Source organism: Paramormyrops kingsleyae, chromosome 4, assembly GCF_048594095.1.
Source record: "Paramormyrops kingsleyae isolate MSU_618 chromosome 4, PKINGS_0.4, whole genome shotgun sequence".
Taxonomy (NCBI): domain Eukaryota; kingdom Metazoa; phylum Chordata; class Actinopteri; order Osteoglossiformes; family Mormyridae; genus Paramormyrops; species Paramormyrops kingsleyae.
In genome coordinates, this window is record NC_132800.1 from 40,983,283 (window position 1) to 40,997,803 (window position 14,521).

General features: G+C 41.2%; 1 protein-coding gene across 3 annotated transcripts in view; it reads right to left on the minus strand.

Moving 5' to 3' along the window:
• LOC111849743 (vasoactive intestinal polypeptide receptor-like) overlaps positions 1-14,521 on the minus strand; it is a 60,886-nt gene that overhangs the window by 8,425 nt on the left and 37,940 nt on the right. For all 3 annotated transcript variants that reach the window (XM_023822888.2, XM_023822890.2, XM_023822889.2), the window contains exons 6-9: positions 8,802-8,934; positions 4,190-4,343; positions 4,022-4,082; positions 1,465-1,537 (exon numbers count right to left, since the gene is read on the minus strand). In XM_023822888.2, coding sequence (XP_023678656.1) covers positions 1,465-1,537; positions 4,022-4,082; positions 4,190-4,343; positions 8,802-8,934 — 421 coding nt within the window. The remainder of the gene's footprint in view (positions 1-1,464; positions 1,538-4,021; positions 4,083-4,189; positions 4,344-8,801; positions 8,935-14,521) is intronic.

The window sequence follows — 14,521 nt, forward strand, 5'->3', positions numbered from 1 at the left end:
TCCAGAAAGTAAAAATCCAGACCAAGATTTTGTTTCAATTGACCAGTTGAATACTCTGTCATTCTTTATACCAGGGGTGTCAAACTGCAGTCCTGGAGGGCCGGAGCCCTGTTTAGCTTAGTTCTTTCCCTGTTCCACCACAAATGACTCAGCTCAAGAGCTGTGCTGTAATTAGCACAAGGAGTTGAATCAGGGGTGTTAAACGAGGGTACAGTAAACCAAAAACTGTGCAGGGCTCTGGCCCTCCAGGACTGGAGTTTGACACTCCTGCTTTATACTGAATTGGTTGGTTGAAACAAAATCCTGGTCTGGATTTTCACTTTCTTGACCTGAACTATCCACCTCTGCCAGTTGCCAGATGTCTCCCTCATCCTGCTGAACAAAGAAGAATGGAAGGTGTTTTTTCTCCAATGATGAAGGGATTCTTTTAGACATCTACACAAGCAATAAATTTGTCTGCAAATAAAGACCAGGCAGATATTTAATACACATAAAATTCTACAGTCATAGTCTTACCTACAGGCTGCAGCTTGTTCAAATAGGTATCTTCACCTAGGAAAGCATTTAATCTTTTGAAAGATTGCTTTCCTAGGGTTACTTCTCCAATTGCTGAAGGATTTACAGGCAAAAAATGCCAAACCAAAAAATTACTTTTCCCAGTAGAGAAGAAAAGTATTCATATCACACTGACAGCTATGATATATGTAAAACATGCCCTCGGTCCCAAACGAACCAATGATGTCCTAAAGAGTAAGAGGTCATCTCATAATGCAATATCTTTTATAATGACGTCTACAATGAGATGCCTCAAGGAATCTCTCAGGACAACGTGGCACCTCCAGATAACCATGTGTTCCACTGTCTTACAAACATTGCTATGGCACCAACCACCCAGAAGAACCTCCACATTAATCAGCAAATAGTGTAAGAAGAACTGCAGACGCCTGGTCCTCATAATATTCTTGGGCTGATGCCAGTGAGGGAGAGGCACAGCATTTCTACAGTGTTGAACAGTCCAAGAAGTCAAGGTATAGAGGGAGGACCATTGTGTCGGAAGTTCGCCTGGTCGTATTTTATGAAGACTATATAGGGTTGAAGACAAAGAAGATCACCTCTGCCTCTGGCCTTATACCAGCTGAATGAATCTTTAATAAAGAAATGTTGACAGACTGGGACAGAGGGGAGAGAAATCTTTACACAAGCAAAGGGGCGATGAAAGACAGCTAGCTGTCAAGAAATAGTTTCACTTGGCTCAAGATCCATGACCACGAGAACATTGCCAAAACCTATAGCATGATGCAGCTCAGCCACCTGCTTTGACATTGTGCAGTTTGAACACACAGACGTGCAGGCATCTGGCCAATCATTCCCCAGATGAAAAAGAACCATTGTTCATACTCTCCGGCCAATGGGTTTCGATCCACAATAGATAGAAGTAGTAAGGAAAATCTTATCAACACTTACCAGAATTGAGGCTAAAATTGGCGTTTTAATTATCAACCAGAAATGGTCAGTAAATTCAATGATATCCCAGCACCTAGAAACATAAACAAAATTGACAAATGTAATCACAATATTGCAGCAACAAGAGATTATATATTAAATCATGAACATCATGAATATAAAAAGTATAGTAATGCAAACTGCAATGTCTCCTTGTGTATAACACCATAAAAGTACAACTGCAAATGCATACAGACATTCAATACATGCAAATTATCTTGACCAATGAACGGTTTTTAGGAAACGCTCCACTGATAGTCTTCTAGGTAAAACGATGCTTCGCCTGTACAGTATCTCATCTAAAAAAATCTATTTTCACATCCTCTTTAAATCAGTCTGGTGTATAATGATAGGATGACTAATGGAATCTCTTGCTAGTTTCAGAAATCACAAACTTAGTCAATATAGTTTCTAGTTTACATTAAGTAATGAACAATCCTCATTTGACAATAACGCTGTTCTTAGAGATTCTGCAACAAAACCTTGCGTGAAAATAATTAGGAGAGATTCAGATACACCATAGACTGTAGATTTTTTCAGCCAGGAGGTCATTTGTGTGACTGTAAAACCAGGTCCCAAAGCTTTGTGCTAACACACCAATTCCAGATCAAAAGAAAACTGGATTACCAATTTACAGAGAATGCAAGCTATCAGCCCCCCCCCCCCCTCCCCATGAGTTAGAAAAATAATCTATACAGTAAATGGGCTGCATTCAAGACCATCCCAGCCAAAAATTCTTCGTTCTAAGAATGTTTACTGAACGTGATGATTACGATATGGAAACGTTCAAAGTGTCCAGTGCTCCTGACTTTCCCAGAATTTTAATATTCAATTAATTACTAATTAATTAATTAATTTGGTCAGAAATGTGTTAGTAGGTAAGAAAGACATTTAGTAATGCTTAATCTTGTATGACTTCATTGGGTGTTAAGGTGCATGCGTCAGGATTTCCTGATTGTGTACATTGTTAATAAATGCATTAACTCATGGTTACTTTGGCATTATTTAATTTATTAATATATACTTATTTGTTGACCAGTATTGTAAAGTGTTACCAAAATAACGTGCAGCCAGATGAAGGGCCTGGTAGAGCAGCAGGAAGCATTGTGGCTTTAGATCTCTGAGGTCACAGGTTCAAGGCTAAATGGTGCATTCATAGTGTACATACAGAACACTCCTATAAAAGAATGTTTTCATTGTAAAACTATATTTTTCAACATCAATTATGTTAAACAGAAGTTTAGGTAATAATGTTATGATGATAACATTGACAGAAACTTCATTGAAATGTCCATCCATCCATTTTCCAACCCATTTATCCTTCTGGGTTGCAGGGGGTCTGGAGCCTATCCTAGAATCTATGGGCATGAGGTGGGGAACAACCCAGGATGGGGGGCCAGCCCATTGCAGGGCACACTCACACACCTATGGGCAATTTAGTAACTGCAATTAGCCTCAGCTTGTCTTTGAACTGTGGGGGGAAACTGGAGGAAACCCCATGATGACATGGGGAGAACATGCAAACTTCACACGCAAGTAACGCAGGTGGAGACTTGAACCTGGGTCCCAGATATGTGAGGCAACAGTGCTAACCACCGCACCACTATGCTGCCCCCCTTTATTGAAATGTAAATGGTCAAATTAACATTTCATTAATGTTACAGTAAAAATGTTCTCTACCAACTCTGGGAAGATGTATCCAGAATGTTAACATTCTGGGGACATTCCCTGTAAGCTGGGATTGGCCATCTGTCCATGAGCAGCTGTCCCCCTACACCTCTACAGAACATGACTGTGGCCTGAGCATGTCACCTGGCCATCAGGAAATACACCATTCAGTCCGGAACACACTTCAGGAAAATCAGAAGTGGGTCATACAGTAATAATCCAGGCAAGCAAGTCTTTGACAGAATGACTAAAGAAGAAGCAATCAGGATATTGGAATAGCCATGCCCAGACCTGAGAGCTGTGCATGCAGGAAAACTCATCAAACATCAGACGCGATGCAGTGCAGTGAGGAAGGCTGGGCAATACAACAGACATCCTACCAGAATTATTATAGGGATCCACTGAATTTGCATGATTCCTATCTGCATGAACTGAAATCTCTTCACACAAAGGTACTGAATGTCATCTGATGTTAATAAATGACCATCTTAAAATTTTTGTCAAGGCAATTTCTCAAATTAAGTGAGTTTTACACACGATTAAGCTTCATCCATCCATCCATTTTCTGAACCCACTTGTTCAATTCAGGGTTGCAGGGGGTCCGGAGCCTATCCTGGAAGCTATGGGTGCATGGCACGAACCCATTGCAATATTCATGCTTCAGTTAACAGTAAAAGAATGTCCGATGTCTATGTTTGTAAAATCATAAATACCCGTTTTTATCATTATAATATACATTTTGCGGGTATACTTAATTATCAACACTATGCTACCTATTAACACCAGAGGTTTAGTGCTTGCAGAAGTAATTCAAATACCCACATATAAATAACTTGTCGTGCAGACTTACCCAACATCATTAAAATAAGCCTTCGTGACACTCCAAGCTGTGATAAAAAGTGTCGGGCCTCCTACAAAGACACCAGAATGCTGTTATTCTTGCTAGAAGATGGCGGGATGCAGAAGTGATAAACAATATCTCCGCATGCCAATAAATAAGGTACATGCTAATACTCACCCCAGCCAATCAGAATGTACGCCCAGAAGTACTTCCTCTCAGAGAAAAAAGACACTGCCAGAAGAGCATGGAGATAAAGGCCTTCGACCAAGAGCCAGAAGAAACTGGCCATTATGCCGTACTGGAAGAAGACCATCACAGCTTTGCAGCCCACCTAGGAGAGTGGATATAAGGACACGCACACCATGAAATGAGCTTCACACTACAGGGCAGACAGGAAGCGACCTGCCTACCATGAACAATGTCCACCATACAATACTCAGTACTTCAGCAGTCATACTGACTGTATAGAACAGCATGTCAAACTACATTTACATGAAGTAACTGTTCAGAGGACTGATCAGCTATTTATGAATCTGCTGACAGAAGATGGTGATTTGGCAGACTTCTAAAAATTAAAATTAACAAATAAAAATATAAAATCAAGTGAAAGGCACTCTTCTTCATGCAGAAGGCTGAGCAACACTTGCAGTAGAATACGCTTCTAAATTCTCCTCCTTCAGCTCATTAGATACGTGTAATAAACGCCATGAACATCATTTTCCTATGATTTTGCAAGGCTTGAATAACCACAAGCTACTCCGGGAGAATCGGATTATATTCATCTATTGGGCACCAAAATTTTATGATGTGGTGTAACAGAGTAAAGATGAAATACCCATCAGCTCACCCCATGGGAGGGGAACATGCAACAAATATTACCAAACAAATTATTCTCTGAAGTTAGTAGACACGTAATTCCCAGCAGCAGCTGTTTTCTGATGCTCCAAAAACAGGTCTTACATTACAGAAATTGATTTGTACACATGAAACACCCTCAGAGGAGTGCAACAAAACAAACTCATAATTACTGAAGCTCCATATTATGGCTTTTAAAATAACATGCAATATGATCATTTTACCTTCATTAAATTCCCTACACAAAGAAAATCCATCATCTGGCTCCTGATCCTGGACAGGATTGTGGGGGGAAGAGACTAGAGCCAATCGCAGGCAAAATGAGGAAGAAGGTGGGCCTACAGCCCCTTCACTGTGATGCTGGCACATCACGGTAAACATGAACGGTTAAAACCTCGACTCCCTTAAAAATCCCAACATGCCTTGCTGGTACATTTTGCTTTTTTAATTTCTTCAATGAAGCAAAATCGATCTATCTGTCATATTCGATAGCCCCTCTTGTTTTAAACTACTTTAATATACTGCCCAGGACTCCCCACTCCTCGTATTATGGACGCCCATCTCGGCTTGTTTATTCACAGCGTGGACTCCCTTGTGCTGTGCCTCTAGGGGTTCAGTAAAATGGCAGCTCGTAGTCTGGCTCAGGATATGTCAGTGCAGGGACGTCTCAAGGACACCAGGGAACCCAAAAAGTCATTAGGGAAACTGTTGTTTTGTTTGTTTTTTTTTTTTGCAATCCAGGAAGAGAAAGGAATTCCAAGCAACGGCAATCAGCCTAAATGCCACTTTCTGTGCCACATGAGAGAGAGAGGAAGAGGAGGCGGAGGTAGGCTCAATGTGCAACCCCAGATGAAGGGCCAGCCAAAGAGAAGATGCACTTTCTGTGGGGGGGGGGGGGGGGGCAATCAAGGCTGAGGTAATACGAGCAGAAAGGAATCAATCTTGAATTGAGGACAGCACTCCACGCAGAGTAAGAATATATAAAGAAGAACAAATTAAAAAGCACAGGCAAGCTGCCTTCTGTATAGAAAAATGAACACAAGACTTTTACATTTTTGCACAAATAAGAAACGTTACTTTAAAAAGCAGCATGCCAGAAAAATTATTGTTTTTCTAACATTACCTCTATCTACTGAGCTCAGAATATAATCTTGAAAAAAATTATTCAGAAGCACTTATAATATGCATGACCTGAATGTATGTAAGTAAGTCTGAATCCAGCCCCCGTACCTGCTTAAGCAATTTTATATTTAAGTTTGCCTTGGAATTTATCTCCAGATCCTTTATAATTGTAAATTAATTGCATGGGATTTTTTTTTTTGTTTGTTTGTTTATCTGACACATTAAGCTGTTTATTCATTATTAACGAATTTGTCTTAAACATCACTGTCTGCACTGGGCCAGTGCTGAACACCTTAAAATTCAGAAATACTTTAGCTACACTCTGCATGTCAATTTCAAAGACCTGCATGCACCTCGAAGCACTATAATAATAATCTTCTCGATATTCTGTGCTCCAGATTTCAGAGATGGATTCATCGCCACTCTGACGGCAACAAATCAAGCCGAAATAGGCCTGATTAGAGCAGACCACGGTGCTTAATGCATCCAAATTGTCCCATATTGCTCTGAGAGGCTTCCGGAACATCCTCTCTGTGGCTCGTGAGGCGTGAGGCCCCCCCACGAAAAGCGTTCTGAGAGAGGCTGGGTGGGGGGGCCCTCACTACAGCAACGCCTGTGGAGTGACAAGCCAAAGCTTTTACAGTGCTTTATTTTACATTGAATGTGTGACGATTCATCACCAGCATGGATGATGTATTGTCATAAAGGGCAGATTGGGGGGGGGGAGGCGCTTAGGTGAATCACAGCCCCTGGGAGCCCACCGCTATCATTCCGGGCACATTATGTGCTGAACCTCGGCGCTTTTGTGTTCCGCCATTACGGACCTACCTTCGAAGCCGAGCCGCCACATCAGGAGGAATAATGACCCTCGACTGATTTCCTTTTAAGAGACCCGTTTCTGTACTGTTGTGTAATACGGGGGGAAAAAAACACATTTGTGTGCTTTTAAAGTTCAATAAAGCCCCAACAAAAGTGTTCATAAGATTTGAAATGTTTCGTTTCAAGATACTTTTGCACTATGCCATAGTAAATAATTAGGCATTTAATGACATGTAATTTACGGTCGCGTTAACCACAATTGGATAAACAAATTAATTACGATGCCCATATGTCATCTAGTGAAGTAGCAGGAAACAGAAATGACTGAACAATCAAAGAAAAGCAGCTGTCCCTTCACCCAAAGGTAAGCGAAACAGGAGGCTTGATGTAGTTCTGTCCTGTGCTAAAAGACCTAATTTCCTGGTGGCTGACAGACTCTCAGCCTAAGCTCGGTAACGCTTGGCAGGCCAAAACATGCCAGATGTTTCCCTGACAAATGGCTGGATTCTCCCTTGTGGCTGGTGGATCTGTAAATGCGGCTGGCTGGCCTGCAGTGACTGCTTCTCTAGCAGGAGACAGAGGAGGCTGAGCATTTACCCAGAATCCTCTGAGGCTCCCGTGGACCCACGTGGCCAAATCATTAACTCACAAACCTCTCTAAACATCATTTGCTTGTCCCAGCTGCAGGGGAGGTCCTCTAATATACTGTTTGGACAGCAGATCTTAGGGAATGGGGGAATGTATTGTGCTTACACCATTACTAACAAAAAAAGCAATAAAACGGCCCTGAAACATCTTTCACTCCCTGGCCGTACCGCAATTATTATTTACCAGTAAGCTATTTTAACCATATGATTGCTCAGCTCTTCCATTTGGCAGTTCTTAGTTCTCTAACCTTGGAAAAGTACACTGTAAAAAAAAGATCATCCACAATTTAAATAATTGAAAAGGTATTTGTGCAAATCTATTTTATTTTCCCAGCACTGCATATTCAGTGCAGAGTGACGGAGAGCCGGGAGCCTATCCCAGAATGCATAGGGGACACAAACATAATTTTTAATTTGGAAGTTAAATTAGATCTGAGACACTTATGTCAAGCAACTAACAGTTATTTCCATCTAATAATAATGAATCTAAAATGAAAACTTTAAAATGAAATACATTTTGTGTTAGAAACTTGGATTCAGACTAGGAACTTCAAAATAAATCTGTAGATTTGCTGGCCTTTCATTTGATGCACTGAACGTTTCACAGACATACTGTAATGCACATTTCAATAGCCAGCTGTTAATTTTCACCTGTAACAATCTCTCTGCTAAGAGCTTTGCAAATAAAACCACACCTTCAAATTACTCTGCGGCAAGGCCAAACATTTGTCAATTTAAAGGTAAGCAAAGAACACAAGGCCGACACAGCTTGATGGCGGAAGGATTTCCGATCAGAAAAAGCATTTAATTCCATTGTAGAACAAGGTCTTACTGGTTAAAGATGAAAAGTACGATATCACAGCATGCAAACAAAACCTGATCTGTAGTGCCAAAAGAGTGTGTACTATCTAGATAAGTAAACAATTTCTAGATTAATAGACAAACATATTTTGGTATGCAAGAAAGGCTGCGCTTTTTTTCTAAACATATGCCGCATAAAATACATAATATTGGGATAATATGCTTATGTTAATATATTTAAATTTTTTAAAACACATTATGTAAAATTTTCTGGAAAAAGTACAGAATGAATGTAAGGACCTCACTCAGATTCCAATGGTGAAATCAGCCTGCTAACAACGGGATTTGAACCAATGACATTCTGGTCACAGGCCCAGAGCCACACATTACCTTAAAGAACTGACTTGGCCAGCCCCAGGCTTGAACCTAGGTCCTTTGCTCCTTCAACACAATAACATAATCACCAACCAGTTGAGAAACATAAAAGTAATTATCCCTAAACTCATCTTCATGTAAGAAAACAAAATGACTGGGTTATGACTCACGGATTCAGAGTAACAGTTCTCCGTCTCCCCAACGTCATAGAGAACCACGTCTTTGATGAAGACGGCGATGGCCTTCAGGATGAAGGACACGAACAGGTGCATGTGGATGTAATTCCTCGTGCAGTGCAGCTTTCTGTAAACACATCGGGAAAGCGAGCTTTGAACATCTGGCTATAAGTCCAAGGATGCGTCCATCTTCTGCCCTTGAAACAAAGACCTGAGTCTAACCTGTTTTAAGCTTGTCACTAACTCAGAATATATTTGTAACAGATCGTGAGGTCCTAAGCAAACAATGAACGACTTTCAATTTTTCCGTCACCTAGTCATACATTCTGAGCAGGGGGGCCTGGAGCCTAACCCAGGCAGCACAGGCCACAACAAGTGCCTATTATTCCTAAATCATATGCCCACCTTGAACTATGCTAGGACGGCTAATCTAACATCAGTCTCAACAGGTAAAGAGAAAAAAACCTAATTCTAAGCCTAATAAAATGAAAATCATCAGTAAAATTGAAAAAATAACTGTAAACAAATTAAAAATGTGTTACTGTATATGTCACATCTTGCACGCCTGACCCTCCTGTCTCCTCCCTGATGTAGCTTCGATGAGCCACGCCTGGTGCTAGTTACCCCTCATTAGTATTTAAGCACCTGTTTGTCTTGCCAGTCCCAGTCTGATCATTGACGTCGATCCCTCTTGTTGTCTGTGTCCTTCCTTGTTCCCCTCCACCTGTTTTTTGATCCCTCGTGATCCAGTTTATTTTCTGTCTCAATAAATCCCCCTTTTGTTTTGTCCCAATGCCCGCCCTCGAGTCCTTGTTCCCTCGTAACATGACATTACACACTATATACCTCCAATCATTACAGCTGGTGAATATCAATTTTAAATAAATATCTCCTGAATATAATAACATCCTCTTCTTTAAAACACCATGAAAAGTCACTGAGGTATGAAGACAGTATATACTACCCTCTGTGAAAATTATATAAAAGCAAACCACTTGGACCGCAAACAGGAGCAATGCGAATCCAGCTCATTTTGCATGCAGGGACAGTGTATGTTTAGCCATAAAAGAAAAACCTTTGTAGTTTTTTAGAATTGTATTAGCTGCATCAATAAACAGAGAGGGTACATCAGCCAGGCTCAATCTAAGCAGCCAACCAAAAACAGGACTCATTTCTTAAATACGCTTGCCCCCCCCTTCCAGCCCCCATCTTCTCAGCTTCATCAGCCACATGATCACCTAGCTGGCGATTAAAATACAACCCACTGCTCTGCTATTTACTGACTGGGGTGACTGTGCTAAATATTGTCCTCATTCACATTTTAAACGCCCCAGAAGTGCAGCACTTTAAGGAATAAGAAATGCAAAAACAGCAAGAGCTTATAACTCATTGGTGGCTTTAAGGCAGTAGTTCTCAACAGGTGGCTGGAGAACGAAAAGTGGGTTGTGGTACATTTTCATTGTGTCACAGGTTGTGTGGTTAAAAAAAATTTTGAAACTTTTTTCTGCAGTCGTGGACTTTTGTGCTTGTGAATGATGCACAATGCCTCCTCCCAATTTTTGGTGACAAAAAGAGATAAGTAAATACAAACAAAAAACACACAGTCATGACTTAATTCAATTACAAGTTTTCTCAGTTGCTTTGATGCATTTCTCACAACAGAATTGAAGTTCTCAAAACTGCTCAGTTCATTTCCCACAACCTCTAATCAGTCGTGCACATCATAACAGCAATTTCTGGTTGTTTTCGTCATTTTGCAATTGCTTTACTACACTCAGGCAGATGCTTATGTGCAATTCTCAGCTATATCATACATCAGCGGTTGCTTATGTGATGATGATCAAAATGCATTGTGCTAGCCCTCTTTTGCATGGTCTTACACTCCAGACAAACTTGTCATTTTGTCATTGTGTAAGTCATTGCAGTCAAAAGTGTTGAACAAGATATCATTGGCTATCAAGTGTATTTTTATAGGTTTCTACAAAACTTTTTTGGTATGTATTTACAATACTAATGATTCCTGCACCATTTTCATATACAGTACATGGATGAGGTTGGCTTCAACTTGGCCAAAGGAAGGAGACGTGGGTGTAATCTGATTGGACAGAGAGCTACTGTTGACATGCCAGGCCAGCGGGGTGGGAATATCACAATGTGTGCGGCTATTTCGGACAATGGGGTACACACTCGCATCCCTCTTGTGGGGCCATACAACACCTAACATCTGCTGACCTTCTTGAACACCCTCTACAGGGATCCCATTCCTGAAGAGGAGATTGGTCAAGAAAATGTACCAAAGTATGTGATCATTTGTGGTAATGAGAGTTTCCATCACTCCAACCCAATCAGGCAATGGTTTGCCAACCACCCCAGGATGCTGATGGAATTCCTACCACCATATTCCCCATTCCTCAACCCAATTGAGGAGCTCTTCTCAGCTTGGAGGTGGAAGGAGGATCTCTTCACACTACATTGCAAAGGAAGATATCTGTTGTGATGTGGATGAGAACATGTGGCCCAATATTCAGGATCACCTGCAACTGTAGAAAGCATTTAAAGCAGGGGTCATCAACTATATTTGTCAGAGGGCCAGAGTTTTACCAGACAGTCTCCTTGGGGGCTGGACCCCCAAGAAGAAAATCAAATAAAAATCTAATTTTGGCTTACAGTTTTTTCCAATCATTTTAACGCGTGTCTTAATACCATGTCCACTTTTTCAAAACACTTAACACATGCACCATACCATTGGACCATGTGAGCTAAACTATGTATATGTTTGCATTGCTTTGACACAATATGCATTCAATCACCACTTCCCCCAAATTTCATGAATACTTCTCTCAGTCAGTGTTCGCCACCAGCAAAACTTTGTACAACTACAGCCGATTTTTCAGACGTTTAGATAATCTGTTCAAAACAGTTAACTTTCAGGTCAAAACCTAATGAAATTCAGAGCACTGTCAATTGAAATATGCTGCATTTTGACAGACAAAGGACACTATGCACTTGCACTAACACAAATAATTGTTCTTTTAGCTGAAATTTCCTAATGGCAAAGCTGCATGCTGCTAGGTCAGCTAAACTGTCATCTGTCCTCGTCCTTCTTGACCTATCAGCAGCATTTGACACGGTTAACCACAAGACTCTCCTATCCATCCTTAGGAGTCTTGGCATTGGTGGTTTGGCTTGGCAATGGCTTGCATCCTACCTCGAAGGCCGATCATACAGAGTGACATGGAAAGGACTCACATCTACCCCACATAGTCTCTTCACTGGCGTCCCTCAGGGCTCAGTTCTTGGCCCACTCCTGTTCTCCCTCTATACCAAATCTCTTGGTGAGGTCATATCCTCTCATGGCTTCTCTTACCACTGCTATGCAGATGACACTCAACTCATCCTCTCCTTCCCTCCTTCAGACACTCATGTCTCCACTAAGATATCTGCATGTCTAGCTGATATCTCATCTTGGATGACTGCTCACCAACTGAAACTCAACCCTAGTAAAACGGAACTGCTGTACATCCCCGCTGACTCATCCCCCCTCCTGGACCTTGCGATCTCCCTCGACAACTCCCTGATCCGTCCTTCGGTTTCTGCTCGCAACCTTGGGGTTACCATGGACAATCGTCTGTCCTTTCCCTCTCATATCGCCAACGTTTCCCGCTCTTGTCGGTTTCTCCTGTTTACAGTTTTTTGCGATTGCTTACACACTAAAATTAAAACTTTTCCACAATTACCAAAACCAAACAGTCAAGGAGCAAAACACCAGCCCAGATCTGCACAACTATAAGCACATTAACAGCTTCACACTTTTTGCAAAACATTACACACAGTGATTTGCAAAACACTAAACACACTTATATACCTTTGACACTGAAATTAATCATAATGTTACTTCCTTGCAATATCAAAGCAAAGGCTTTCAAATGAACACACCCATGAACCAATTAGTTAAACACAGCCACCAGGTGTGCACACAAACAGGTGAATAATTATAGACACACCAATCAGGTTAACAAACACTATAAAAAGGCAATAGGTCACTGTCTTCAACAAAAATGGACGGTGTGAGAGGAAGAAGGAGAGTGCGGGTGAGGGGAGGAATCCAGAGAGAACAAGGTGGAGGAAGAGGAAGAGGAAGAGCTGGAGGAGTAGGAGGACGTGAACCAAGAAGAAGACAACCAAATTTGTCAAATGAAATTCGTGCTACACTTGTGGACCATGTAATAAATCATGGACTTACACTTAGAGAGGCTGGACTGAGAGTACAGCCTAACCTAAGCAGGTACACGGTGGCATCAGTAATTCGGACATTTCGTCAAGAGCACAGGTGAGAAACGTATCTTCTGTCATCAGACAATCCATAGCTTACTACATATACTATCTCTATCAACAGTTTATAGTTAGCAACAATTTTGTTTCGGCCCACAGGATTGAACGTCGAGAACACCAAGGAGGGAGGGGTTGCATTTTTACACAGGAGCAGGAGAGAGAGATCATAAACCTTGTTTTGGCCAATAATGCAATCAAACTTAGAGAGATTCAAACTCATATTGTCAATGATCACACAGTTTTCAATAATGTCCAACGAGTCTCTCTGTCAACAATAGCCCGTCTCCTTAAAAAACATCAAATCCAGATGAAACAACTGTATAGAGTTCCATTTGAGAGAAATGCAGATAGGGTGAAAGTCCTGCGGCGTGAATATGTGGAGGTAAGTTGTGTTTATTGACTGTAGTATGGTGCAGTGCACACATAACGTTTTGGAACTGGACATGCAATTTACCTGCATAGCAGATTTACAGTCTACTGATCTACACAATGTGATTTTTTATTTCAGAGAGTTTTGCAAATGGATGCGGATGAAGTCCAGCATGAATTTATATACATTGATGAGGCTGGATTTAACCTAAGTACAGTGAGAAGAAGAGGAAGAAATATCATTGGGCACAGGGCTATTGTCAATGTACCAGGGCAACGTGGGGGTAATATTACCCTTTGTGCAGCCATATCACAGAATGGGGTCCTCCATCGTCATGCCAACTTAGGTCCTTACAACACTGACCTCATTCTTATATTTCTGAACAGATTACACCACATTATCACAGCTGCAAACCAAAGGAACCAGATGAGATACATTGTCGTCTGGGACAATGTATCTTTTCATCGTTCTGCTGAGGTCCAAAACTGGTTTCAGCAAAAACTGGAATTTACAGTTCTGCACCTTCCACCATACTCCCCCTTCCTAAACCCCATTGAGGAGTTCTTCTCAGCATGGCGGTGGAAGGTGTATGATCTCCGGCCGTATGTCCAGATGCCGCTCATCCAAGCTATGGAGGAAGCCTGTGACGAAATTGATGTAACATCAATACAGGGATGGATACGTCACTCCAGAAGATTCTTCCCACGTTGCCTTGCTAATGATAACATAGCCTGTGATGTTGACGAGGCCCTATGGCCAGACCCAGCTAGGCGAAGAGATGCAGATCATGTTTAGTGTGATCTTTCTTTTCTGGGCTTATGTATTTACAAAAACTGTGGCATGAAGATAAATAAATAATTCCATTGGTCTTCACAACCAGTGTCATGTAATGTTTACAAATATATTGTTACACTTTCTCTGTGTAAATGTTACAAGTATTTTAAGATAAGCACAGGAGTGTTTAACTGAATGAAACAGAATCAGACCATATGATGGATTTGTGGGATGTTTT